This window comes from Somniosus microcephalus, chromosome 28 (genome assembly GCF_052327205.1).
Source record: "Somniosus microcephalus isolate GS21.2 chromosome 28, FLI_Smic_1.0, whole genome shotgun sequence".
NCBI lineage: Eukaryota > Metazoa > Chordata > Chondrichthyes > Squaliformes > Somniosidae > Somniosus > Somniosus microcephalus.
In genome coordinates this window covers 41,409,017-41,435,841 of record NC_141014.1, presented here as the reverse complement: position 1 = coordinate 41,435,841, position 26,825 = coordinate 41,409,017, and the positions used below count along the sequence as shown (strand labels likewise).

Below are 26,825 nucleotides of genomic sequence, written 5' to 3'. Positions count from 1 at the left end.
CCTCCGAGATCTCGGTAACTTCCTCCAGCCCTACAACCCTCCGAGATCTCTGTAACTTCCTCCAGCCCTACAACCCTCCGAGATCTCTGTAACTTCCTCCAGCCCTACAACCCTCCGAGATCTCTGTAACTTCCTCAAGCCCTACAACCCTCGGAGATCTCGGTGCTCCGCCAATTCTGCCCTCTTGAGCACCCCTGATTTCCATCCCTCCACCATTGGCGGCTGAGCTTTCAGCCGTCTAGACCTTAAACTCTGGAATTCCCTCCCTAAACCTCTCCTCCTCTCTCTCCTCCTTTAAAACGCTCCTTAAAACCTACCTCATTGACCAAGCTTTTGGTCACCTGTCCTAATATCTCCTTCTTTGGCTCGGTGTCAAATTTTGTCTGATAATCACTCCTGTGAAGCGCCTTGGGACGTTTTACTACGTTAAAGGCGCTATATAAATGCAAGTTGTTGTTGTTGTAAGAAGTCCAACATCCTGAACAGGGTTGCCAGGGTAACGCACTGGGCATTCTTCCTTTGCATCCTTGCCCACCCTGGGCACCAGCAGACTAGTAACCACTTGCACAACCAACACTTCATACACACGCTGGTTAAAGGGCTCTACCTCAATGAGTCTCACTACAGCTCCCCTCCCCTCACAGCAATTACATATAGGCACAACCCTGAAGCCCCTTCCTCCACTTTAACAGCCTCACAGCCCACGCCCACCTCCCGCATGTCTCTTCCTTCAGCTCTCCTATACCACTTGGCACACGCACTCCTCTCTGCCAGCCTTCCCCTCATATACTCCAAGTTCACCCTTTCGTCGAGCAGGAGCAGCCTCGTGTGATCCTTGACATAAATCTTGTCATTCATGAAAGAAAGACTTATGAAATAATACTGAGCGGCCTGCGGGTGGCGCTGTCCAGGGAGAGTATAAATACTCGGGCACGGGCCCAGCTTGCGCAGGACATTCTTAACAGGAACTAGTGAAGGACACAACTAGACCTCCATGTTGTAAAACAGTTGATTAACGCTTCGACCAAGTGCCTAGTAGTTTTCTTACATCAATCCTGGTCTTTGGGTTGCGCCTCGGAGAAGCATGAGGAAAGGTGAAGGAGAGGCCCATGTAGCCCCCTCACCCCCAGGAAGCCACAGTTTGAGGGCAGAGTAGCTCGGTTTATGCTCACTTTTCACTTCATTGTATCAAAATAGAACATGCACTGACATAGACTCATAGAAACACACAGCACAGAAGGAGGCCATTCGGCCCATTGTGCCTGTGCCGGCTCTTTGAAAGGGCTCTCCAATTAGTCCCACTCCCCTGCTCTTTCCCCACAGCCCTGCAAATTTCTCCTTTTCAAGTATTTCTCCGATTCCCTTTTGAAAGTTACTATTGAATCTGCTTCCACCGCCCTTTCAGGCAGCGAGTTCCAGATCACAACAACTCGCTGATGAAACAACTTCGCCTCATCTCCCTCTCCTGGTTCCATTGACAATTATCTTAAAATGGCCCTTTGTTATTCATGGAGTTTCGAGCCATATAGGAAAAGGTGCTGACTTATTCACACAAGTTGATGATTACGGGCAAAGAGGGCTGAGGTGTTGTCATGCTCTAGGACAGGGTCTGGATTGCAGGAATGCCCCATTATTTTGAAAGTGGGGGAGAAGGAAGTTGGGCGATGGGGCCAAAGGTGGACTGTTACACAGCAGAGAAGATCTCAGTGATGAGCTGTGCTGTGATGCCCTCCTACAGGTGTGACTGAAGAGTCCTCAGAGTGCGGGTCACCCTGATGCTCTGCTCCTGTAGATCCGACTCCAATAGAGCCAAACTTGCCCCCCGCCCCCCTGGAGTAATGTAAGAAGTCCAGCCCTTCTTGAGTGTTGAAGTTGTGAAGGGCAGAGGTGGGTCATGATTATTGCTGACATGTTCTGGAGCACAATCCAAAGCCTCTGCCAACATGTCCCAGCTGGGAAAGTGTGCCTTTACGATCCCGCTGGCCCTCTCGATGACCAGTTTTACAGAGGCACATGCCTTGTTGTGCTCCTCAGCTGCTGTTCGAACTGTTCTTAATGGGGTCATCCCAGTAGTGGCCCCCTGCAGGTGTGGGATTAACCTTTCAAAATTCTCATCCTTGTTTTCAAATCCCTCCATGGCCTCGGCCCTCGCTGTCTCTGTAATCTCCTTCAGCCCCAGAGCCCCCCGCGATATCTGCGCTCCTCTAATTCTGCCCTCTTGAGCATCCCTGATTATAATCACTCCACCATTGGTGGCTGTGCCTTCAGCTGCCTGGGCCCTAAGCTCTGGAATTCCCTCCCCAAACCTCTCCGCCTCTCTCTCCTCCTTTAAGACGCTCCTTAAAACCGACCTCTTTGACCCAGCTTTTGGTCACCTGTCCTAATATCTCCTTATGTGGCTCGGTGTCAAATTTTTTGTCTTAAAATACTCCTGTGAGGCACCTTGGGACGTTTTACTACATTAAAGGTGCTATACAAGTACAAGTTGTTGTTGTTTATGATCTATGGGTTATGGGGACAAGGGGAAGATTCCTTCTGGTCGCTATGTGTAGTGACCTTCTATTTCCATTGCTGGCGATTTCCCCATGTCAGAATCACAACGGTCTTCCCTGAACACTTTCTCAGTTGGCAGGAATTACGCAGCCGAGAAGATCTTGACTTGGTTTTTCTCTCAGTTTTTCTATCTTTGCTCTAGCTTACGCCTCATCTTCCAGTAACTTGGACCCCTCAGGGTCAGGATCTGTCCTCTTTCCCATGCTCCTCCTCCATGTCACTGACCTCTTCACCCATCACCCAACCATTTACCCAGGATTATTGCACAGGAGACATTCCCCATTTCTAACAACAACAATTCCTGCAAGTGTTTTGAGAATTGGCCTCTTATAGACACCTGACTACCTCAGGATTGGGTCTTTTACATTTCAGTCAGTGCGGTACTGACACGGCTAGTGAAGACTATAGAAAAGGAAACAAAAGCACATACCTCCATTCCCGTTGCCTTTCCCGTTGCCGTTCCCATTGCCGCTCCCTTTGCCATTTCCAACTCCGTTCTCATGACCATTCCAGTCTCCATTGCCATCTCCATTGTCGAGTCCGTTCCAGTCTCCATTCCCGTCTCCGTTCCCATCTCCATTCCAGTCTCCGTTGCCATCTCCATTGTCGAGTCCGTTCCCGTCTCCGTTCCCGTCTCCGTTCCCATTTCCATTCCAGTCTCCGTTGCCATCTCCATTGTCGAGTCCGTTCCCGTCTCCGTTCCCGTCTCCGTTCCCATTTCCATTCCAGTCTCCGTTGCCGTTCCCATTTCCATTTCCATTCCAGTCTCCGTTCCCATTTCCGTTCCCGTCTCCGATCCCATTTCCATTCCAGTCTCCGTTCCCGTTCCCATTTCCATTTCCATTCCAGTCTACGTTCCCCTTTCCGTTCCCGCCTCCGTTCCCATTTCCATTCCAGTCTCCATTTCCAACTCCATTCGTGTGTCCATTCCCATTTCCATTCCAATCACCATTCCCATTGTGCTCTGAAATAGAAGAGTACATAATATTGAAATTGAAAGTTATTTAAAGCAACCATCACAGTATTTTGTGATTTCATTGTATATAGCGGGCATGCATTGCCCTGCCAGCAGCCTTAAGCTAGGAGCTTGTTGGTCTCTGAAAGCTCAGCACCAAACTGGGCATTGCGTTTACCTGGCTGGCACCAATGTGGAGCCAAACCTCGGAACAGCCGTCACATCCGCTAACTGATCCCAAGAAATTTTCAGAAAAGTCATTGCGCGCACTCACCGTTGCTGTCACTATCACTGCTGTCCTCACCATATCCATTGCCATCACCGCTGTCACTGCTGTCGTCATGGTGTCCATTGCCGTAGCCATTGCCGTATCCATTGTTATGACCATTGCCGTAGCCATTGTCGTATCCATTGTCGTATCCATTGTTATGACCATTGCCATAGCCATTGCCATAGCCATTGCTGTAGCCATTGCCGTAGCCAGTGCCATAGCCATTGCCGTATCTGTTACCGTGCCCATTTCTGTCATCACTGTCGCCGCCATTTCCGTTCCACTCATCACTGTCGCTCTCGGCACTGCGCCGGACCACAGCGTGTCCAATGTCTGAAATCAAAGAGAGGTACGAGTTAGAGCAGAGAGAGTGCCACGACTGGCAGCCATTTTTGCACCTGACACGCTCCGCAACCCCGGCCCCACGAACTGGATTGCGTTGCGATGTCGGAAGTTAAACGCAACCTCAACCAATCAACGACCAGCACGCTCTGCAACTCTCTTTTGATTGGTGCTGGCTATTGATTGTCTGGGGTCGCACTGCTTTCTGTCCCTTGGATCCCTCTGATTGGGGCATTTTACGTGAAAGCCACTGGGGCGGCTGAAGGCAGGTGGCTTTCCGAGAAAAAGCCTGTCCGAGCGAGGTATGGGGACCTGGGCTAATCCGTGCTGGGAATGTTATCTGGGACACGGCTGTGTCATGGTCTTGAAGGGCTGTCCATCCAAGAATGTGTTGTGAAAATGAGTCAGGCCTCTTCCATGTGGGCTAGATGTTTACACACTGGTTTCCTTTTAGACCAGTAAAACATGTTTATTTACATCTGTCTGGAGCTGTATTGCAGATACAAGTCTCATGAGGGATTTAGGTGTCCTTGTACATGAATCACAGAAAGTTAACATGCAGGTAGAGCAAGCAATTAGGAAGGCAGATGGCATCTTGGTCTTTATTGCAAGTTGGTTGGAGTACAAGAATAAGGAAGTCTTGCTACAATTATATAGGGCCCTGGTGAGACCACACCTGGAGTACTGTGTACAGTTTTGGTCTCCTTACCTAAGGAAGGATATACTTGCCATAGAGGGAGTGCAACAAAGGTTCACCAGACTGATTCCTGGGATGAGAGGATTGTCCTATGAGAGTAGACTAGGCCCATATTCTCTGGAGTTTAGAAGGATGAAACGTGATCTGATTGAAACGTATAAAATTCTTAGAGGCTTGACAGGGTAGATGCTGAGAGGTTATTTCCCCTGGCTGGAGAGTCTAGAACCAGGGGTCACAGTCTCAGGATAAGGGAGTTCAGGTAGAAGATCATAAGACGTAGGAGCAGGAGTCGGCCATTCGGCCCCTCGAGCCTGCCCCGCCATTCAATAAGATCATGGCTGATCTGATCTTGGCCTCAACTCCACTTCCCTGCCCGCTCCCCATAACCCTCGACTCCCTTATCGTTCAAAAATCTGTCTATCTCCACCTTAAATATATTCAATGACCCAGGCTCCACAGCTCTCTGGGGAAGAGAATTCCACAGATTCACAACCCTCAGAGAGAAGAAATTCCTCCTCATTTCCGATTTAAAAGGGTGCCCCCTTATTCTGAAATTATGCCCCCTGGTTCTAGATTCCCCCACGAGGGGAAACATCCTCTCTGCATCGACCCTGTCAAGCCCCTTCAAAATCTTATATGTTTCAATAAGATCCCCTCTCATTCTTCTAAACTCCAATGAGTATAGGCCCAACCTGCTCAACCTTTCCTCATAAGACAACCCCTTCATCTCTGGAATCAACCTCGTGAACCTTCTCTGAACTGCCTCCAATGCAAGTATATCCCTCCTTAAATAAGGAGACCAAAACTGTACGCAGTGCTCCAGGGGTGGTCTCACCAGCGCCCTGTACAGTTGTAACAGGACTTCCCTACTTTTATACTCCATTCCCTTTGCAATAAAGGCCAACATTCCATTTGCCTTCCTCATTACTTGCTGTACCTACATGCTAACTTTTTGTGATTTATGTACAAGGCCCCCCAGATCAATCTGTACCTCAGCATTTTGTAATCTCTCCCCATTTAAATAATAATTTGCTTTTTTATTTTTCCTACCAAAGTGGATAACCTCGCATTTTCCCACATTAAACTCCCATCTGCCAGATTTTTGCCCACTCACTTAGCCTATCTATATCCCTTTGGAGATTCTTTGCATCCTCCACACAATTTGCTTTCCCACCTATCTTTGTATCAGCAGCAAATTTGGCGACTTTACACTCGGTCCCTTCATCCAAGTCATTAATATAGATTGTAAATAGTTGAGGCCCCAGCACTGATCCCTGATCCACTAGTTACAGTTTGCCAACCTGAAAATGATCCATTTATCCCGACTCTCTGTTTTCTGTTAGTTAGCCAATCCTCCGACCATGCTAATATATTACCCCCAACCCTGTGAGCTCTTATCTTGTGCCGTAACCTTTTATGTGGCACCTTATCGAATGCCTTCTGGAAATCCAAATACACAACATCTACTGGTTCCCTTTATCCACCCTGCTCGTTACATCCTCAAAGAACTCCAGCAAATTTGTTAAACATGATTTCCCTATCATAAAACCATGCTGACTCTGCTTGACTGCATTATGATTTTCTAAATGTCTGCTATCAGTTCCTTAATGAAGGATTCCAGCATTTTCCCAATGACAGATGTTAGGCTAACTGGTCGATAGTTTCCTGCTTTCTGTCTCCCTCCTTTCTTGAATAGGGGCGTTACATTTGCGGTTTTCCAATCCGCTGGGACCTCTCCAGAATCCAGGGAATTTTGGTAGATTACAACCAATGCATCCACTATCTCTGCAGCCACCTCTTTTAAGACTCTAGGATGCAGGCCATCGGGTCCAGGGGACTTGTCCACCTTTAGTCCCATTAGTTTGTCTAGTACTTTCTCTCTAGTGATAGTGATTGTTTTAAGTTCCCCCCGCCCCCACCCCAATAGCCCAATAGTTAACAGTGTGTACCGTGCAGAGAACGGTAATTCACTCAGGTACGGCACGGTCTGGGACTCAGAACTGTGCGGAAGTCAAAATTGTCCACAACAGACGATTCCAAAGCTGGACTGGAGCTCAGAATTGGCCTGATTAAAGGTTATTTGGGGAAAATGCAATCCAGTTCAGTTCAGACATCTTGGTGCCTGTCCCTTTAAAAAGTAAGAAGCATGGGCCCTGGTAAGGAGCAGCTGGGTGTGCACAAGTCGGCTTGTAGACCCAGTCCGATGTTTCCCACTGGGCCTGACACTGGGTCTGGAGCAGCGACAAAGGCAACTCCAACATTAATCTTCTTTTTCTCATCTGAAATGTTTTTGTAGCGGCAGAAAGAAAGGGGGCAGCATTTCATAAGAACATGAGGAGCAGGAGTCGGCCATTCGGCCCCTCGAGCCTGCTCCGCCATTCAATATCATGGCTGATCATCGAACTCAGCTCCACCTTCCCGCACTATCCCCATATCCCTTGATGCCCCTAGAGTCCAAAATTCTATCGATCTCTACCTTGAATATGCTCAACGACTGAGCCTCCACAGCCCTCTGGGGTAGGGAATTCCAAAGATTCACCACCCTCTGAGTGAAGAAATTCCTCCTCATCTCGGTCTTGAAAGGTCGACGTCTTATCCTGAGACTATGACCCCTGGTTCTAGACTCCCCAGCCATGTTTCAGACACTCTGCCCATATGTGTATCAGACCCTCTACTCATGTCTGTTTAACATCTCATCTGAAAGACGACACCTCCGACAGTGCGCCGCTCCCTCAGTACTGCCCCTCCGACAGTGCGCCGCTCCCTCAGTGCTGCCCCTCTGACAGTGCAGCGCTCCCTCAGTACTACCCCTCCGACAGTGCAGCACTCCCTCAGTACTGCCCCTCCGACAGTGCAGCGCTCCCTCAGTACTGCCCCTCCGACAGTGCGGCGCTCCCTCAGTACTGTCCCTCCGACAGTGCGGCACTCCCTCAGTACTGCCCCTCCGACAGTGCGGTGCTCCCTCAGTACTGCCCCTCTGACAGTGCGGCGCTCCCTCAGTACTGCCCCTCCGACAATGCGGCGCTCCCTCAGTACTGCCCCTCCGACAGTGCAGCGCACCCTCAGTACTGCCCCTCCGACAGTGCAGCGCTCCCTCAGTACTGCCCCTCCGACAGTGCAGCGCTCCCTCAGTACTGCCCCTCCGACAGTGCGGCGCTCCCTCAGTACTGCCCCTCCGACAGTGCGGCGCTCCCTCAGTACTGTCCCTCCGACAGTGCGGCACTCCCTCAGTACTGCCCCTCCGACAGTGCAGCGCTCCCTCAGTACTGACCCTCCGACAGTGCAGCGCTCTCTCAGTACTGCCCCTCCGACAGTGCGGCGCTCCCTCAGCACTGCCCCTCCGACAGTGCGGCGCTCCCTCAGTACTGCCCCTCTGACAGTGCGGCGCTCCCTCAGTACCGCCCCTCCGACTGTGCAGCGCTCCCTCAGTACTGCCCCTCCGACAGTGCAGCACTCCCTCAGTACTGCCCCTCCGACAGTGCGGCGCTCCCTCAGTACTGCCCCTCCGACAGTGCAGCACTCCCTCAGTACTGCCCCTCCGACAGTGCAGCACTCCCTCAGCACCGCACTGGGAGTGTCGGCCTAGATTTTGTGCTCTAATCTGTGGAGCGGGGCTTGAACCCACGACCTCTGACTCAGAGGTGAGACTGCTGCCCACTGAGATACAGCTGACAGTGTGGGAATTCTGGGAGCTGCTGTAACTTGAGACGCAGCCAATGACTGCCAAGCTGCGTCAGTTCACAACTGGACTGTTGGACGGAGCAAGTGTACAACATTCCCCTGGGGGAAAGGGGAGCAGATGGGAGACCCCAAGTGGGCCAGTTTTCTCCTGCTTGGTCCCAACTGAACGGATCTGAAAACTGTACAGCACTCCAAATATCTACACTTACTCTCCGGAGTCAAAAACCACAACGTGCATTTATATAGCGCCTTTAACATAGTAAAACGTCCCAAGGCGCTTCACAGGAGCGTAAATCAGACAAAACTGAGTCAAAGAAAGAGACATTAGGACAGGAAGGAGGAGAGCGAGGTGGAGAGGTTTAGGGGGAATTCCAGAGCTCAGGACCGAGGCAGCTGAAGGAACGGCCACCAATGGTGGGACGAAAGGTGTGGGGGAGGCACAAGAGGCCAGAGTTGGAGCAACATAGATTATTGGAGGGTTGTAGGGCTGGAGAAGGTTACAGAGACAGGGAGGGGCGAGAAATATTTGCAGCTTCTCAATGTTACAAAGGAGAATTGTAGAGAGGGATGATAAAGAAAGTTCACCAAAATAGAAAACACTCAAAAATTAAAAGTTTTCTTTACTAGTTAAGCAGTGACTCACTAAATATAACTATTGTTTTTAATCCCACGCTGATGACTCAGTCAGTAAATGCATTTCCAGTGTGTCACTGAGCCATAGAGAGCAGGACAGTCTCGGTCTCCAGCCCCTGAGTGAGCGGACCTCAGTCCGGGTACTGGAAGGATAGACGACAACAGGGCATGAGGGTGAAAAATCAGGCACATCTCTCCCCAACCATCCCCCTCCCCATCCACCTCTCCCCATCCATCCCTCTCCCCATCCCCCTCCCCATCCAACCCCTCCCCAAACATCCCCCTCCCCATCCACCTCTCCCCATCCATCCCTCTCCCCATCCCCCTCCCCATCCAACCCCTCCCCAAACATCCCCCTCCCCCATCCATCCCCCTCCCACGTCCATCCCCCTCCCCATCCATCCCCCTCCCCATCCCCATCCATCCCTCTCCCCATCCACCTCTCCCCATCCATCCCTCTCCCCATCCCCCTCCCCATCCAACCCCTCCCCAAACATCCCCCTCCCCATCCATCCCCCTCCCCATCCCCATCCATCCCTCTCCCCATCCACCTCTCCCCATCCATCCCTCTCCCCATCCCCCTCCCCATCCAACCCCTCCCCAAACATCCCCCTCCCCATCCATCCCCCTCCCCATCCCCATCCATCCCTCTCCCCATCCACCTCTCCCCATCCATCCCTCTCCCCATCCCCCTCCCCATCCAACCCCTCCCCAAACATCCCCCTCCCCATCCATCCCCCTCCCCCATCCATCCCCCTCCCACGTCCATCCCCCTCCCCATCCATCCCCCTCCCCATCCCCATCCATCCCTCTCCCCATCTATCCCCCTCCCCATCTCCCTCCCCATCCATCCCCCTCCCCATCCATCCCCCTCCCCCATCCATTCCCCTCCCCCATCCATTCCCCTCCCCATCCCCCTCCCCATCCATCCCCTCCCCATCCTCCTCCCCATCCATCCCCCTCCCCATCCATCCCCCTCCCTATCCATCCCCTCTCCTAATGTCTATCTATCCCTTCTCCTGACCTCGATCCGTTCTCTCCCCTGATCTCGATCGTTCCTGCCCTGGTTGCTTTTCCACATCCTGCCGAAGTGAGTGTTGACTTTGGGTGAGGTCAGGATTGGCCGTGTTGCTCTCTGTGGTTAAGTCTCCAGCCAATGCTCACTGTCTGGACTCCCACACACAGAAAAGCCACTGGGTGAGATTCCAGAGGGTCTCCATTACCCCTGGATCTGTATCCCAACAAGTGTCAGTGCCTTCAGGATAGAACAAAACTGGGGGAGTATTTTTAAAGACCCTTGCTTTCTGTGGAGAGCGTTGATAGTTTGAGTCTGGGGCTGTGCTGATGAGGGAGTCGAGCTGGGCTCAGAGCGAGAGGCCTGGTGGGCACAGAGAGAGAGAGAGAGGCCTGGTGGCCTCAGAGGGAGAGGCCTGGTGGGCTCACAGAGAGAGAGAGGCCTGGTGGGCTCACAGAGAGAGAGAGAGAGGCCTGGTGGGCTCAGAGAGAGAGAGAGGCCTGGTGGGCTCACAGAGAGAGAGAGAGAGGCCTGGTGGGCTCACAGAGAGAGAGAGGGGCCTGGTGGGCACAGAGAGAGAGAGGCCTGGTGGGCTCACAGAGAGAGAGAGAGGCCTGGTGGGCTCAGAGAGAGAGAGAGAGGCCTGGTGGGCTCAGAGAGAGAGAGAGGCCTGGTGGGCTCAGGGAGAGAGAGAGAGAGGCCTGGTGGGCTCAGAGAGAGAGAGAGGCCTGGTGGGCTCAGAGAGAGAGAGGCCTGGTGGGCTCAGAGAGAGAGAGAGAGAGAGGCCTGGTGGGCTCAGGGAGAGAGAGAGGCCTGGTGGGCTCAGAGAGAGAGAGGCCTGGTGGGCTCAGAGAGAGAGAGGCCTGGTGGGCTCAGAGAGAGAGAGGCCTGGTGGGCTCAGAGAGAGAGAGAGAGGCCTGGTGGGCTCACAGAGAGAGAGAGAGGCCTGGTGGGCTCACAGAGAGAGAGAGAGGCCTGGTGGGCTCACAGAGAGAGAGAGAGGCCTGGTGGGCTCAGAGAGGGAGAGGCCTGGTGGGCTCACAGAGAGAGAGAGAGGCCTGGTGGGCTCAGAGAGAGAGAGGCCTGGTGGGCTCAGAGAGAGAGAGAGAGGCCTGGTGGGCTCAGAGAGAGAGAGGCCTGGTGGGCTCAGAGAGAGAGAGAGAGAGAGGCCTGGTGGGCTCACAGAGAGAGAGAGAGGCCTGGTGGGCTCAGAGAGGGAGAGGCCTGGTGGGCTCACAGAGAGAGAGAGAGGCCTGGTGGGCTCAGAGAGAGAGAGGCCTGGTGGGCTCAGGGAGAGAGAGGCCTGGTGGACTGAGAGAGAGAGGCCTGGTGGGCTCAGAGAGAGAGAGAGAGAGGCCTGGTGGGCTCACAGAGAGTGAGAGAGGCCTGGTGGGCTCACAGAGAGAGAGAGAGGCCTGGTGGGCTCAGGGAGAGAGAGAGGCCTGGTGGGCTCAGAGAGAGAGAGGCCTGGTGGGCTCACAGAGAGAGAGAGGCCTGGTGGGCTCAGAGAGAGAGGCCTGGTGGGCTCAGAGGGAGAGAGAGGCCTGGTGGGCTCACAGAGAGAGAGAGGCCTGGTGGGCTCAGAGAGAGAGGCCTGGTGGGCTCAGAGGGAGAGAGAGGCCTGGTGGACTCACAGAGAGAGAGAGAGAGGCCTGGTGGGCTCAGAGAGAGAGGCCTGGTGGGCTCACAGAGAGAGAGGCCTGGTGGGCTCACAGAGAGAGAGAGGCCTGGTGGGCTCAGAGGGAGAGGCCTGGTGGGCTCACAGAGAGAGAGAGGCCTGGTGGGCTCAGAGGGAGAGGCCTGGTGGGCTCACAGAGAGAGAGGCCTGGTGGGCTCAGAGGGAGAGGCCTGGTGGGCTCAGAGAGAGAGAGAGACGCCTGGTGGGCTCAGGGAGAGAGAGAGACGCCTGGTGGGCTCACAGAGAGAGAGAGACGCCTGGTGGGCTCAGGGAGAGAGAGAGAGGCCTGGTGGGCTCACAGAGAGAGAGGCCTGGTGGGCTCACAGAGAGAGAGGGAGGCCTGGTGGGCTCACAGAGAGAGAGAGAGGCCTGGTGGGCTCAGAGAGAGAGAGAGAGGCCTGGTGGGCTCACAGAGAGAGAGGCCTGGTGGGCTCAGAGAGAGCGAGGCCTGGTTGGCTCACAGAGAGAGAGAGAGGCCTGGTGGGCTCAGGGAGAGAGAGGCCTGGTGGGCTCACAGAAAGAGAGAGAGACGCCTGGTGGGCTCAGAGAGAGAGAGAGAGGCCTGGTGGGCTCACAGAGAGAGAGAGAGACGCCTGGTGGGCTCAGAGAGAGAGAGAGGCCTGGTGGGCTCAGAGAGAGAGAGAGAGAGGCCTGGTGGGCTCACAGAGAGAGAGAGACGCCTGGTGGGCTCAGAGAGGGAGAGAGGCCTGGTGGGCTCAGAGTGAGAGAGAGGCCTGGTGGGCTCAGAGTGAGAGAGAGGCCTGGTGGGCTCAGAGAGAGAGAGAGGCCTGGTGGGCTCAGAGAGAGAGAGAGGCCTGGTGGGCTGTTACTGAGAAACACACTTCCTGAGCCAGTGTCACTAGAGCTATTGACAAACACCAACAGTAACTCTCACTTATACACTGCATTTACCAGTCTCGATTTGGAAACAATCATTTTATGAATAACTTTGAGTTTTTCTAACGTATAATGTGAATTTCCCCCTGTTCCCCCATTCCCAGCTTCTCGCAATGGTCTTTGTCAGTCTTACTCTCAATAACTCCCAGCCATTAGAATGTGCGATGACTGCCTCTGATACTGGGGGACGGTCCCCTAACTGTGCGCCATTCCTCTGCCTGCGATTAATCTGATTACTTTAATGGGTTAAAGTGGGACAATGTAGCCCAGTGCTCCTCACTAATGCCGCAACCAATTGTCAGGCTACAGCTCCTAAAGGGGCGGCTGTCGCCCTTCACGCCTCTCTCGCTGGTTTGCGAATGCAGCCTGCGAGGTGCAAGCTGCACGAATGCATTATTGCAGCGAAGCAGCGGCCTATCGAACCGGTTACCTAAAGACCCTCCCCCCGACACCCCGAGACTGACTGCTCGCAGTGGGTCACCCGCTGGCGGGCAGCGCAACATTCGCCCCCACGCAATGGACGGGCTTCCGGGCCGGAAGGGAATCGGAGGCGAAACAAATGTACTCACGTCTGCAGTGACCCGCGGCCAGCAGCCCCAGCAGGGCGAGGAATAGTAAGGTCCTCATGGTCCTCGGCGTCTTGTCTCTCTCTCGCTCTCTATCAGGGACTCTTGCTCAATTAGAGATGGACAATCCTGTGAGTTCTGTGGGCACAGGACTGAGCTCCCTCCATTTATACTCTCCCCGGCCACAGATGCTCATTGACACGGCGACGGTCTCGTGATGCCTGTGGTTGGCTAATCCCGGAGGCGGAAGGAATGTGGTTTACCACACCAACAGTAATTCGAAAAAAAACCCCAAACGCTCGACCGTAATAACAGCCTGGAGAGAAGGTCCCTATCCACCCGCTCCCCAGGACCAGCAAGTGGCAAGGAAAAAACTAACGAGGGAAGTGGCCAACCCAACAATTAGGTTCATTTTGGATCTCGTGGAGTTTGTGACAGTTTTCATCGTTTAAACTTCAGACATGTCATTCCTTCTAAACAGCACGTTGCACATTCTCGTTTGTTTTAATTCCCCCTCCGCAGTCTTTTTCTGAAAGGGGCTGGGTTCATGGTGACACTCGATTTACCTTATCCTAAGGACCCCGCATCCGTGTAGTGCCCATAATCTTGGCTGACCCTCCCAGTGCAGTACTGAGGGAGTGCCGCACTGTCGGAGGGGCAGTAATGAGGGAGCGCCGCATTGTCGGAGGGGCAGTACTGAGGGAGCGCCGCACTGTCGGAGGGGCAGTACTGAGGGAGTGCTGCACTGTCAGAGGGGCAGTACTGAGTGAGTGCCGCACTGTCAGAGGGGCAGTACTGAGGGAGCGCCGCACTGTCGGAGGGGCAGTACTGAGGGAGCGCTGCACTGTCGGAGGGGCAGTACTGAGGGAGCGCTGCACTGTCGGAGGGGCAGTACTGAGGGAGCGCTGCATTGTCGGAGAGGCAGTACTGAGGGAGCGCCGCACTGTCGGAGGGGCAGTACTGAGGCAGTGCCGCACTGTCGGAGGGGCAGTACTGAGTGAGTGCCGCACTGTCAGAGGGGCAGTACTGAGTGAGCGCCGCACTGTCGGAGGGGCAGTACTGCGGGAGTGCTGCATTGTCGGAGAGGCAGTAGTGAGGGAGTGCCGCACTGTCGGAGGGGCAGTACTGAGGGAGTGCCGCACTGTCGGAGGGGCAGTACTGAGGGAGCGCCACACTGTCGGAGGGGCAGTACTGAGGGAGCGCCGCACTGTTGGAGGGGAAGTACTGAGGGAGCGCCGCACTGCCAGCGGGGCCGTACTGAGGGAGCGCTGCACTGTCGGAGGTGCTGTCTGCCAGCGAGGCCCCATCTACCCTCTCAGGTGGATGTAAAACATCCCATGGCCACTATTTTGAAGAAGCGCAGGGGAGTTCTCCCAGGTGTTCCGCCCAATACCTATTCTTCAACCAACAGCTCAGATGGGATGTTAAACCAAGTCTGCCCTCTGTGGTGACCGTAAAAGATACAGAGTAAAGCTCCCTCTACACTGTCCCGTCAAACACTCCCAGGGCAGGTACAGCACGGGTTAGATACAGAGTACAGCTCCCTCTACACTGCCCCATCAAACACTCCCAGGGCAGGTACAGCACGGGTTAGATACAGAGTAAAGCTCCCTCTACACTGTCCCGTCACACACTCCCAGGGCAGGGACAGCACGGGTTAGATACAGAGTAAAGCTCCCTCGACACTGTCCCGTCACACACTCCCAGGGCAGGCACAGCACGGGTTAGATACAGAGTAAAGCTCCCTCTACACGGTCCCGTCAAACACTCCCAGGGCAGGTACAGCACGGGTTAGATACAGAGTAAAGCTCCCTCTACACTGTCCCGTCACACACTCCCAGGGCAGGGACAGCACGGGTTAGGTACAGAGTAAAGCTCCCTCTACACTGTCCCGTCAAACACTCCCAGGGCCGGTACAGCACGGGTTAGATACAGAGTAAAGCTCCCTCTACACTGTCCCATCAAACAGTCCCAGGGCAGGTACAGCACGGGTTAGATACATAGTAAAGCTCCCTCTACACAGTCCCATCAAACACTCCCAGGGCAGGGACAGCACGGGTTAGATACAGAGTAAAGCTCCCTCTACACTGTCCCGTCAAACACTCCCAGGGCAGTGACAGCACGGGTTAGATACAGAGTAAAGCTCCCTCTACACTGTCCCATCAAACACTCCCAGGGCAGGGACAGCACGGGTTAGATACAGAGTAAAGCTCCCTCTACACTGTCCCATCAAACACTGCCAGGGCAGGTACAGCGCGGGTTAGATACAGAGTAAAGCTCCCTCTACACTGTCCCATCAAACACTCCCAGGGCAGGTACAGCACGGGTTAGATACAGAGTAAAGCTCCCTCTACACTGTCCCATCAAACACTCCCAGGGCAGGTATAGCACGGGTTAGATACAGAGTAAAGCTCCCTCTACACTGTCCCGTCAAACACTCCCAGGGCAGGTTCTGCACGGGTTAGATACAGAGTAAAGTTCCCTCTGCACTGTCCCATCAAACACTCCCAGGGCAGGTACAGCACGGGGTTAAATACAGAGTAAAGCTCCCTCTACACTTTCCCATCAAACACTCCCAGGGTAGGTACAGCACAGGTTAGATACAGAGTAAAGCTCCCTCTACACTGTCCCCATCAAACACTGCCAGGGCAGGTACAGCATGGGTTAGATAGAGTAAAGCTCCCTCTACACTGCCCCATCAAACACTCCCAGGGCAGGTACAGCACAGGTTAGATACAGCGTAAAGCTCCCTCTACACTGTCCCATCAAACACTCCCAGGGCAGGTACAGCACGGGTTAGATACAGAGTAAAGTTCCCGCTACACTATCCCATCAAACACTCCCAGGGCAGGTACAGCACGGGCTAGATACAGAGTAATGCTCCCTCTGCACTGTCCCATCAGACACTCTTGGGGCAGGTACAGCACGGGTTAGATATAGAGTAAAGCTCCCTCTACACTGTCCCATCAAACACGCCCAGGGCAGGTACAGCACGGGTTAGATACAGAGTAAAGCTCCCTCTACACTGTCCCAGCAAACACTCCCAGGGCAGGTACAGCATGGGTTAGATAGAGTAAAGCTCCCTCTACACTGCCCCATCAAACACTCCCAGGGCAGGTACAGCACAGGTTAGATACAGCGTAAAGCTCCCTCTACACTGTCCCGTCAAACACTCCCAGGGCAGGTACAGCACGGGCTAGATACAGAGTAATGCTCCCTCTGCACTGTCCCATCAGACACTCTTGGGGCAGGTACAGCACGGGTTAGATACAGAGTAAAGTTCCCGCTACACTATCCCATCAAACACTCCCAGGGCAGGTACAGCACGGGCTAGATACAGAGTAATGCTCCCTCTGCACTGTCCCATCAGACACTCTTGGGGCAGGTACAGCACGGGTTAGATACAGAGTAAAGTTCCCGCTACACTATCCCATCAAACACTCCCAGGGCAGGTACAGCACGGGCTAGATACAGAGTAATGCTCCCTCTACACTGTCCCATCAAACACTCTTCGGGCAGGTACAGCACGGGTTAGATATAGAGTAAAGCTCCCTCTACACTGTCCCATCAAACACTCCCAGGGCAGGTACAGCACGGGTTAGATACAGAGTAAAGCTCCCTCTACACTGTCCCGTCAAACACTCCCAGGGCAGGTTCAGCACGGGTTAGATACAGAGTAAAGTTCCCTCTACACTGTCCCATCAAACACTCCCAGGGCAGGTACAGCACGGGTTAGATACAGAGTAAAGCTCCCTCTACACTGTCCCATCAAACACTCCCAGGTCAGGTACAGCACGGGTTAGATACAGTGTAAAGCTCCCTCTAGACTGTCCCATCAAACACTCCCAGGGCAGGTACAGCACGGGTTAGATACAGTGTAAAGCTCCCTCTACACTGTCCCATCAAACACTCCCAGGGCAGGTACAGCACGGGTTAGATACAGAGTAAAGCTCCCTCTACCCTGTCCCATCAAACACTCCCAGGGCAGGTACAGCACGGGTTAGATACAGAGTAAAGCTCCCTCTACACTGTCCCATCAAACACTGCCAGGGCAGGTACAGCATGGGTTAGATAGAGTAAAGCTCCCTCTGCACTGTCCCATCAAACACTCCCAGGGCAGGTACAGCACAGGTTAGATACAGCGTAAAGCTCCCTCTGCACTGTCCCATCAAACACTCCCAGGGCAGGTACAGCACGGGTTAGATACAGAGTAAAGCTCCCTCTACACTGTCCCATCAAACACTCACAGGGCAGGTACAGCACAGGTTAGATACAGAGTAAAGCTCCCTCTACACTGTCCCATCAAACACTCCCAGGGCAGGTACAGCACAGGTTAGATACAGAGTAAAGCTCCCTCTACACTGTCCCATCAAACACTCCCAGTGCAGGTACAGCACGGGTTAGATACAGAGTAAAGCTCCCTCTACACTGTCCCATCAAACACTCCCAGGGCAGGTACAGCACGGGTTAGATACAGAGTAAAGCTCCCTCTACACTGTCCCATCAAACACTCCCAGGACAGGTACAGCACGGGGTTAGATACAGAGTAAAGCTCCCTCTACACTGTCCCATCAAACACTCCCAGGGCAGGTACAGCACAGGTTAGATACAGAGTAAAGCTCCCTCTACACTGTCCCATCAAACACTCCCAGGGCTGGTACAGCAAGGGTTAGATACAGAGTAAAGCTCCCTCTACGCTGTCCCAGCAAACACTCCCAGGGCAGGTACAGCACGGGTTGGATACAGAGTAAAGCTCCCTCTACACTATCCCATCAAACACTCCCAGGGCAGGTACAGCACGGGTTGGATACAGAGTGGAAGAAGAGCAGGGAAGATCTCCTAGTTTGACAGTCATCTCTCAGCCAACACCACCTAAAAACTGATTGATTGACTAATTATCTAAGTGGTGTGTGGGATCTTGCTGTGTGCAAATGAGCTGCTCTATTGCTCTACAAAACCACAGCTTCCTACATCATTCAGCAAATGAAGTGTTTTGCGACACACTGGTGAGGTGAAAGTTGTCATAATTGCAACATTTCTTTCTCTTCTTGCATGAGTTTTGGCTGGCTATTCAACCGTGAAGGGCCTCACAGCCGAACCCGTCGTTACCGGGCACGCACTTTCCTGCAGGAGTCACTGGACTGCGAGTGTGAGTGGCAATCCCAGCGGATCTTCCCATCCTATTGCTGTGCTGGCTGAGACTGGCTGATGTAACACAGGTTAGAATCGGCCCCACACCAGAAAACTCAGCTTCCCCAGAAATCCGTTGTTGCCTCTCCTGTTGTTTATTTACCCTCCCGACTGCCACACAACCCTGAGAGGAGAGGCAGGTGACCTTCGAGCTCAGGCTACAGCCTCCCCTGGTCCATAACAGGCCCACTGCCAGTTTCATGAGATAGACGGGCTGGGGGAGAACAAAACAACGTGCATTTCTATAGCGCCTTTCTCAACTTCAGGACATCCCAAAGCGCTTCACAGCCAATGACATACTTTTTGAAGTGTAGTCACTGTTGTAATGGGTGAAACGCGGCAGCCAATTTGCACACAGCAAGCTCCCACAAACGGCAATGTGATAATGACCAGATAATTTGTTTTTTTAAAGTGATGTTGGTTGAGGGATAAATATTGCCCAGGACACCAAGGAGAGCTCCCCCGCTGCTCTACTTTGAAATAGTGGCCGCGAGATCTTTTATGATTGCCCAAGAGGGCAGACGGGGCCTCGGTTTAACGTCTCATCCGAAAGACGGCCCCTCCGACAGTGCAGCGCTCCCTCAGTACTGCCCGTCCGACAGTGCAGCGCTCCCTCGGTACTGCCCCTCTGACAGTGCGGCTCTCCCTCAGTACTGCCCCTCCGACAGTGCAGCGCTCCCTCAGTACTGCCCCTCCGACAGTGCAGGGCTCCCTCAGTACTGCCCCTCCGACAGTGCAGGGCTCCCTCAGTACTGCCCCTCCGACAGTGCAGCGCTCCCTCAGTACTGCCCCTCCAACAGAGTGACACATCACGGGGTGCCTGGCAACTCAGGAATGATGTTGTGGCGAATGCGACAGCTGCAGGAGGAGTTTTCAGGCAGAATCGCTGCTGTGAGTTTTGCCATGTTGGAGGGGGAGGGGCTTGTGAGGCAGTGGGAACTCCCCTAACTGAGCAATTTAGCTGTCAGCCGTGGCTCAGTGGGCAGCGCTCTCGCCTCAGAGGCAGAGGTTGTGTGTTCAAGTCCCACTCCAGAGACCTGAGCACATAATCTAGGCTGACACTCGCAGTTGGAAAGGTTACCTGTAAACATCTGACATGATTCTCTGACTATATAAGCTGTGTCTTTATGCATTTCTCCACTTCACCTGAAGAAGGAGCAGCGCTCCGAAAGCTTGTGATTTCAAATAAAGCTGTTGGACTATAACCTGGTGTTGTGTGACTTCTTACACTCGCAGTGCAGTGCTGAGGGAGCGCTGCACTGTCGGAGGGGCAGTACTGAGGGAGCGCCGCACTGTCAGAGGGGCAGTACAGAGGGAGCACCGCACTGTCGGAGGGGCGGTACTGAGGGAGCGCCACACTGTCGGAGGGGCAGTACTGAGGGAGCACTGCACTGTCGGAGAGGCAGTACTGAGGGAGCGCCGCACTGTCGGAGGGGCAGTACTGAAGGAATGCTGCACTGTCGGAGGGGCAGTACTGAGGGAGCGCCGCACTGTCGGAGGGACAGAACTGAGGGAGTGCTGTACTGTGGGAGGGGCAGTGCCGAGGGAGTGCCGCACTGTCTGAGGTGCCGTCTTTTGGATGAGACGTTAAACCGAGGCCCCGTTGACCTTCTTAGGTGAATGTAAACGATCCCATGGCCACTATTCAAAAAAGAGCGGGGAGTTCTTCCCGGTGTCCTGGACGGTGAGCAGGGGTCACTGGAGGTTGAGCAGGGGGTCACTGGACGGTGAGCAGGGGGTCACTGGACGGTGAGCAGGGGTCACTGGAGTGTGAGCAGAGGTTCACTGGACGGTGAGTCGGGGGTCACTGGACGGTGAGCAGGAGGTCACTGGACGGTGAGCAGGAGGTCACTGGACGGTGGTCTGGGGGTCACTGGACGGTGAGCAGGGGGTCACTGGACGGTGATCTGGGCGTCACTGGATGGTAAGCAGGGGGTCACTGGATGGTGAGCAGGGGGTCACTGGAGGGTGAGCAGGGGTCACTGGACGGTGAGCAGGGGGTCACTGGCCGATTTTGTTTTGACTCCCAGCCCAGCGGGAGGGTCTGTCGAGTGCTTCTGTGGACCCTGTTTAAAGCTGTGCAGTCCAGGACTGAACCTGGCACCTTTGGCTCGTGAGGCTGAATCTTACACCTGGCAACGACGGCACTGACCAACTCGTGTAATAATATTCCAGAGGCTAATTCTTATTTTTTGTTTTAAATGAGAGGCTTTGAGTTTTCCTTCTGATTAGAAGGTAGAGTGAGCATCAGCTGAAAATGACAGAGTGCTGAGTTCCTGCGGTCGGCAGAGCTCGGTGTTTAGTTACAATAAAATTACACGGCAGCTTTTAGAAAACCGCAGTGATACTGGCTGTGAAAAACACTCAGAGTGGCCCAGGCCCAGCTCTGCTCTTTAACCCTTTCTACTCCCTCTTGTTGAAGGTTAACCATTAAAAAAATTCGTTCCAGGGATGTGGGCGTCGCTGGCAATGCCGGCATTTATCGCCCATCCCGAATTGCCCCTCGAGAAGGTGGTGGTGAGCCGCCTTCTTGAACCGCTGCAGTCCGTGTGGTGAAGGTGCTCCCACAGTGCTGTTAGGGAGGGAGTTCCAGGATTTTGACCCAGCGACGATGAAGGATCGGCCGATATATTTCCAAGTCAGGATGGTGTGTGACTTGGAGGGGAACTTGGAGGTGGTGGTGTTCCCGTGCGCCTGCTGCCCTTGTCCTTCTAGGTGGAAGAGGTCGTGGGTTTGGGAGGTGCTGCCGAAGAAGCCTTGGCGAGTTGCTGCAGTGCATCTTGTAGATGGTGCACACACTGCATCTACTACCTCTTGCTGCAGGTTAACCCTTTCTACTCCCTCCTGGTTTGAAGTTAACCCTGTATTGATCTGTTCCAGTCGGGCATGAAATCACACTGATAAAGCGAACAAACATGTTAGTGGGTTTGGATGGAGTTGTTTCCTCTGGACTGTCAGTGGATTATTGTATGTGGGTTTACAAAGGGCAAAGGAACATTGTACAGACAGAGTGACTGGGCTGGTGTGAAAGTGCAGTATCCTAACCCAGACATCGAGAGGAGGAGGGAGGAGATGAGAGTGACGTTGTTTCTGTGGCCACCAATCTCTTCAGACTTGCTCCCGGAGATTTACCACAAGCCCCGATCGCCCACAAAGCAGCTGCTCTGAAGAAATCCCACGCCTCTGTAACTTTCTGCATTGAACAGTGAAGGAGGAATGGCCTTATGTGAGGGGAATAAGGAGGTTAGAACTATCAGGAAAGGCTGACCAGGCTGGGGCTCTTGTCTCCAGAATGGAGAAGGCTGAGCGGTGACCTGATAAAGGTCTGTAAGATTATGAAGGGGTTCGATAGGGTAGACGTAGAGAAGATGTTTCCACTTGTGGGGGAGACCAGAACTAGGGGCCGTCAATATAAGATAGTCACTAATAAATCCAATCGGGAATTCAGGAGAAACTTCTTTACCCAGAGAGTGGTGAGAATGTGGAACTCGCTCCCACAGGGAGTGGTTGAGGCGAATAGTATCGATGCATTTTAGGGGAAGCTGGATAAACACATGAGGGAGAAAGGAATAGAAGGATATGTTGCTAGGGTGAGATGACGAGGGGTGGGAGGAGGCTGGTGTGGAGCAGAAACACCGGCACAGACCAGTTGGGCCGAATGGCCTGTTTCTGTGCTGTGAATTCTGTGTAACTCGGTGTAAGGATGGGAGTGCGATTTTACGGGGGAGCTGGGGATAGTAACAGCATGGAGGAGGGACACAGCAATAAGAGAGACTTTGATTGTTTCTTCCCCGCGGGCGCTGAACTTTACTGGGTTACGGAATCACTGGGACTGCCTGCCGTGGGTACCTCACCCAGCAACAACAACCTGTGTTTATATAGCCCCTTTAACATAGTAAAACGTCCCAAGGTGCTTCACAGGAGCGATTATCAAACATAATTTGACACTGAGCCACATAAGGAGATATTAGGACAGGTGACCAAAAGCTTGGTCAAAGAGGGAGGTTTTAAGGAGGAGAGAGAGGCGGAGAGGTTTAGGGAGGGAATTCCAGAGCTCGGGGTCCAGGCAGCTGAAGGTACGGCCGCCAATGGTGGAGCGATGACAATCGGGGATGCTCAAGAGGCCGGAATCAGAGGAGCGCCGAGGTCTCAGGGGTTGTAGGGTCTAGGTAGCCAGTCTTTACCTGCCCGTGCACTGAATGTTGGCAGCATATGGAGGCCACCAGAGCTGAACCCGAGCCTGCCCTCAGCCGTCACCCAGCAGGGGTCAGTGAACAACGAGCAGGAGAGCAAACGTTGGCAGGTTTGCCCTCCCCCCCGCCCAGGGATGCTGATCACTGTTGTAACGTCCCCACTACCACCCAGACTGCGATCAGGAATGGAACCTGGGCTCCTCCAGGTTAGTATTTGTCCCTCAACCAATATCATTATAACAGATGATCTGCTCATTATCACATTGCTGTTTGCGGGAGCTTGCTGTGCGCAAATTGGCTGCCGTGTTTCCTACATTACAACAGTGACCACACTTCAAAAAGTACTTCATTGGCTGTAAAGCGCTTTGGGACGTCCGGTGGTCGTGAAAGGCGCTGGAGAAATGCAAGACTTTCTTTCTTAACGTGTGGCCGAGACCATTTAAGGTTCCGGTGTCTGTTGCTGTGGCAATAACAGCAGACTTGGTAACAATATTAAACTGGAAACCTTTATAAAACCCAGCAGACCCTGGGCGCTTTATCCTTTGAGGAGCGCGTAAACGACTTTGGAAAGATAAAGTGGTGCCCAGGGTCGGGTAATTGTACTCCAAGAGATGGAAGGCTTGCAGCAGGAAACAATTAAAGCTTATTTTGTTGTGGTGTTTTTAAATTTATTTCTAAAAACAGCAAGGGCTCTGTGTTGTTGTCGAGGAGCTGTGCCAAGATGGGAGGGTCCACCTCCGCTCAGACACCGGGTTTCCCACAGCCCCCGCTGGGAGAGGCGAACAGCTCCAGTCCGTGTGCCAGCTAAATGGCAGTGTCTGCACCCGGCCTGAAGGAGTGCTTATGAAGAGAGAGTTATAAATACTCGGCCCACTCAATCGCTAACACAGCAGCCACGGCAGTGAGGTCGCAGTTTGCCGGCACCGATCTTTCAGCTTAAAACGCTTGCGCGATAACGAATCAGAAGCAGAATGCGCTGCGGAACGGCTCCGTATCGCCCTGTGCTGAATCTCCCGAGCGCCAGCCTTTAACGGTACACCCTGCATTATTGGGCACGCTGTTTCCCAGCAAAGCCTCGATTTTAAAATTCTTATCCTTGTTTTCAAATCCCTCCACGGCCCCCATCCCCTCCCTATCTCTGTAAACTCCTCCAGCCCCACAATGCTCCGCGACCTCTGCTCTCCTCCGATTCTGGTCTATTGAGCATTCCCCGATTTCCATCGCTCCACCATTGGTGGCCGTGTCTTCAGCTGCCTGGGCCCTGAGATCTGGAATTCCCACCCTAAACCTCTCCGCCTCTCTCTCGCCACTTTTAAGAACCTCCTTAAACCCATTGGTCACACGTCCTAATATCTCCTGATCGGTCTCAGCGCCATTTTTGTCTGCTTAAACCTCTGTGAAGCATCTTGGGCTGTTTTCCTACGTTAAAGGCGGGAGCACTGGCCGAGTTCCCCACGCCATTCCAAGCGTTGAAGCCACCTGTAGTGTCCCTGCTGCTGGTCCGGCGGGCCCGGGACTGGGACCTGGGCTCCGGGTCTCCGATCTCCGGGTCACTGGGTCTCCGGGTCGCCGGGTCTCCGGGTCACTGGGTCTCTGGGTCACTGGGTCTCCGGGTCTCCGGGTCTCCGGGTCTCCGGGTCACCGGGTCTCCGGGTCTCCGGGTCTCCGGGTCTCCGGGTCTCCGGGTCACTGGGTCTCCGGGTCTCCGGGTCTCCGGGTCACTGGGTCTCCGGGTCTCCGGGTCTCCGGGTCACCGGGTCACTGGGTCTTCGGGGCTCCGGGGCTCCGGGTCTCCGGGTCTCCGGGTCTCCGGGGCTCCGGGTCACTGGGTTTCCGGGTCTCCGGGTCTCCGGGTCACCGGATCTCCGAGTCTCCGGGTCTCCGATCTCTCGGTCACTGGGTCTCCGGGTCACTGGGTCTCCGGGTCTCAGGGTCTCCGGGTCACTGGGTCTCCGGGTCTCCGGGTCTCCGGGTCTCCGGGTCTCTGGGTCACTGGGTCTCCGGGTCTCCGGGTCACTGGGTCTCCGGGTCTCCGGGTCTCCGGGTCACTGGGTCTCCGGGTCTCCGGGTCTCCGGGTCACCGGGTCACCGGGTCTTCGGGGCTCCGGGGCTCCGGGTCTCCGGGTCTCCGGGTCACTGGGTCTCCGGGTCTCAGGGTCTCCGGGTCACTGGGTCTCCGGGTCTCCGGGTCTCCGGGTCTCCGGGTCTCCGGGTCACTGGGTCTCCGGGTCTCCGGGTCTCCGGGTCACTGGGTCTCCGGGTCTCCGGGTCTCCGGGTCACTGGGTCTCCGGGTCTCCGGGTCTCCGGGTCACCGGGTCACCGGGGCTCCGGGGCTCCGGGTCTCCGGGTCTCCGGGTCTCCGGGTCACTGGGTCTCCGGGTCACCGGATCTCCGAGTTTCCGGGTCTCCGGGTCACCGTGTCTCCGGGTCTCCGGGTCTCTGGGTCTCCGGGTCACTGGGTCTCCGGGTCTCTGGGTCACCGTGTCTCCGGGTCTCCGGGTCTCCGCGTCTCCGGGGCTCCGGGTCTCCGGGTCTCCGGGTCACCGGGTCTCTGGGTCTCTGGGTCTCCAGGTCACTGGGTCTCTGGGTCACCGGGTCTCGGTCTCCGGGTCTCCGGGTCTCCGGGTCTCCGGATCACTGTGTCTCCGGGTCTCCGGGTCTCTGGGTCTCCGGGTCTCCGGGTCACTGGGTCTCCGGGTCACTGGGTCTCTGGGTCTCCGGGTCTCCGGGTCTCCGGGTCACTGGGTCTCTGGGTCTCTGGGTCTCCGGGTCTCAGGGTCTCCGGGTCACTGGGTCTCTGGGTCTCCGGGTCACTGGGTCTCCGGGTCTCCTGGTCTCCGGGTCTCCGGGTCACTGGGTCTCTGGGTCACCGGGTCACTGTGTCTCCGGGTCTCCGGATCACTGTGTCTCCGGGTCTCCGGGTCATCGGGTCTCCGGGGCTCCGGGTCTCCGGGTCTCTGGGTCACTGTGTTTCCGGGTCTCTGGATCTCCGGGTCACTGTGTCTCCGGGTCTCCGGGTCTCCGAGGCTCGGGTCTCTAGGTCTCCGGGTCTCCGGGTCTCTGGGTCACTGGGTCTCCGGGTCTCCGGGTCTCTGGGTCACTGGGTCTCCGGGTCTCCGGGGCTCCGGGTCTCCGGGTCTCCGGGTCACTGGGTCTCCGGGTCTCCGGGGCTCCGGGTCTCCGGGTCTCCGGGTCACCGGGTCTCCGGGTCTCCGGGTCACCAGGTCGGCGGGAATCTCGAGCGGCAGAGCGGGGCTATAAAAGTCCCAGAGACCAGGTAAGGCCTCACAGCGTCGGCGGGAATCTCGAGCGGTAGAGCGGGGCTATAATAGTCCCAGAGACCAGGTAAGGCCTCACAGCGTCGGCGGGAATCTCGAGCGGCAGAGCGGGGCTATAATAGTCCCAGAGACCAGGTAAGGCCTCACAGCGTCGGCGGGAATCTCGAGCGGCAGAGCGGGGCTATAATAGTCCCAGAGACCAGGTAAGGCCTCACAGCGTCGGCGGGAATCTCGAGCGGCAGAGCGGGGCTATAATAGTCCCAGAGACCAGGTAAGGCCTCACAGCGTCGGCGGGAATCTCGAGCGGCAGAGCGGGGCTATAATAGTCCCAGAGACCAGGTAAGGCCTCACAGCGTCGGCGGGAATCTCGAGCGGCAGAGCGGGGCTATAATAGTCCCAGAGACCAGGTAAGGCCTCACAGCGTCGGCGGGAATCTCGAGCGGCAGAGCGGGGCTATAATAGTCCCAGAGACCAGGTAAGGCCTCACAGCGTCGGCGGGAATCTCGAGCGGCAGAGCGGGGCTATAATAGTCCCAGAGACCAGGTAAGGCCTCACAGCGTCGGCGGGAATCTCGAGCGGCAGAGCGGGGCTATAATAGTCCCAGAGACCAGGTAAGGCCTCACAGCGTCGGCGGGAATCTCGAGCGGCAGAGCGGGGCTATAATAGTCCCAGAGACCCAGGTAAGGCCTCACAGCGTCGGCGGGAATCTTGAGCGGCAGAGCGGGGCTATAATAGTCCCAGAGACCAGGTAAGGCCTCACAGCGTCGGCGGGAATCTCGAGCGGCAGAGCGGGGCTATAATAGTCCCAGAGACCAGGTAAGGCCTCACAGCGTCGGCGGGAATCTCGAGCGGCAGAGCGGGGCTATAATAGTCCC

The 26,825-nt window shown here is 54.9% G+C and overlaps 1 protein-coding gene across 1 annotated transcript in view; it reads right to left on the bottom strand.

The window, feature by feature from the left end:
- The window catches only part of LOC147099660 (uncharacterized), a 41,588-nt gene extending 28,129 nt beyond the window's left edge, over positions 1-13,459 (bottom strand). The window contains exons 1-3 of the mRNA XM_085969341.1: positions 13,292-13,459; positions 3,783-4,112; positions 2,984-3,517 (exon numbers count right to left, since the gene is read on the bottom strand). Coding sequence (XP_085825467.1) covers positions 2,984-3,517; positions 3,783-4,112; positions 13,292-13,349 — 922 coding nt within the window. The 5' untranslated portion in view covers positions 13,350-13,459. The remainder of the gene's footprint in view (positions 1-2,983; positions 3,518-3,782; positions 4,113-13,291) is intronic.
- Positions 13,460-26,825: the final 13,366 nt, after the last annotated feature.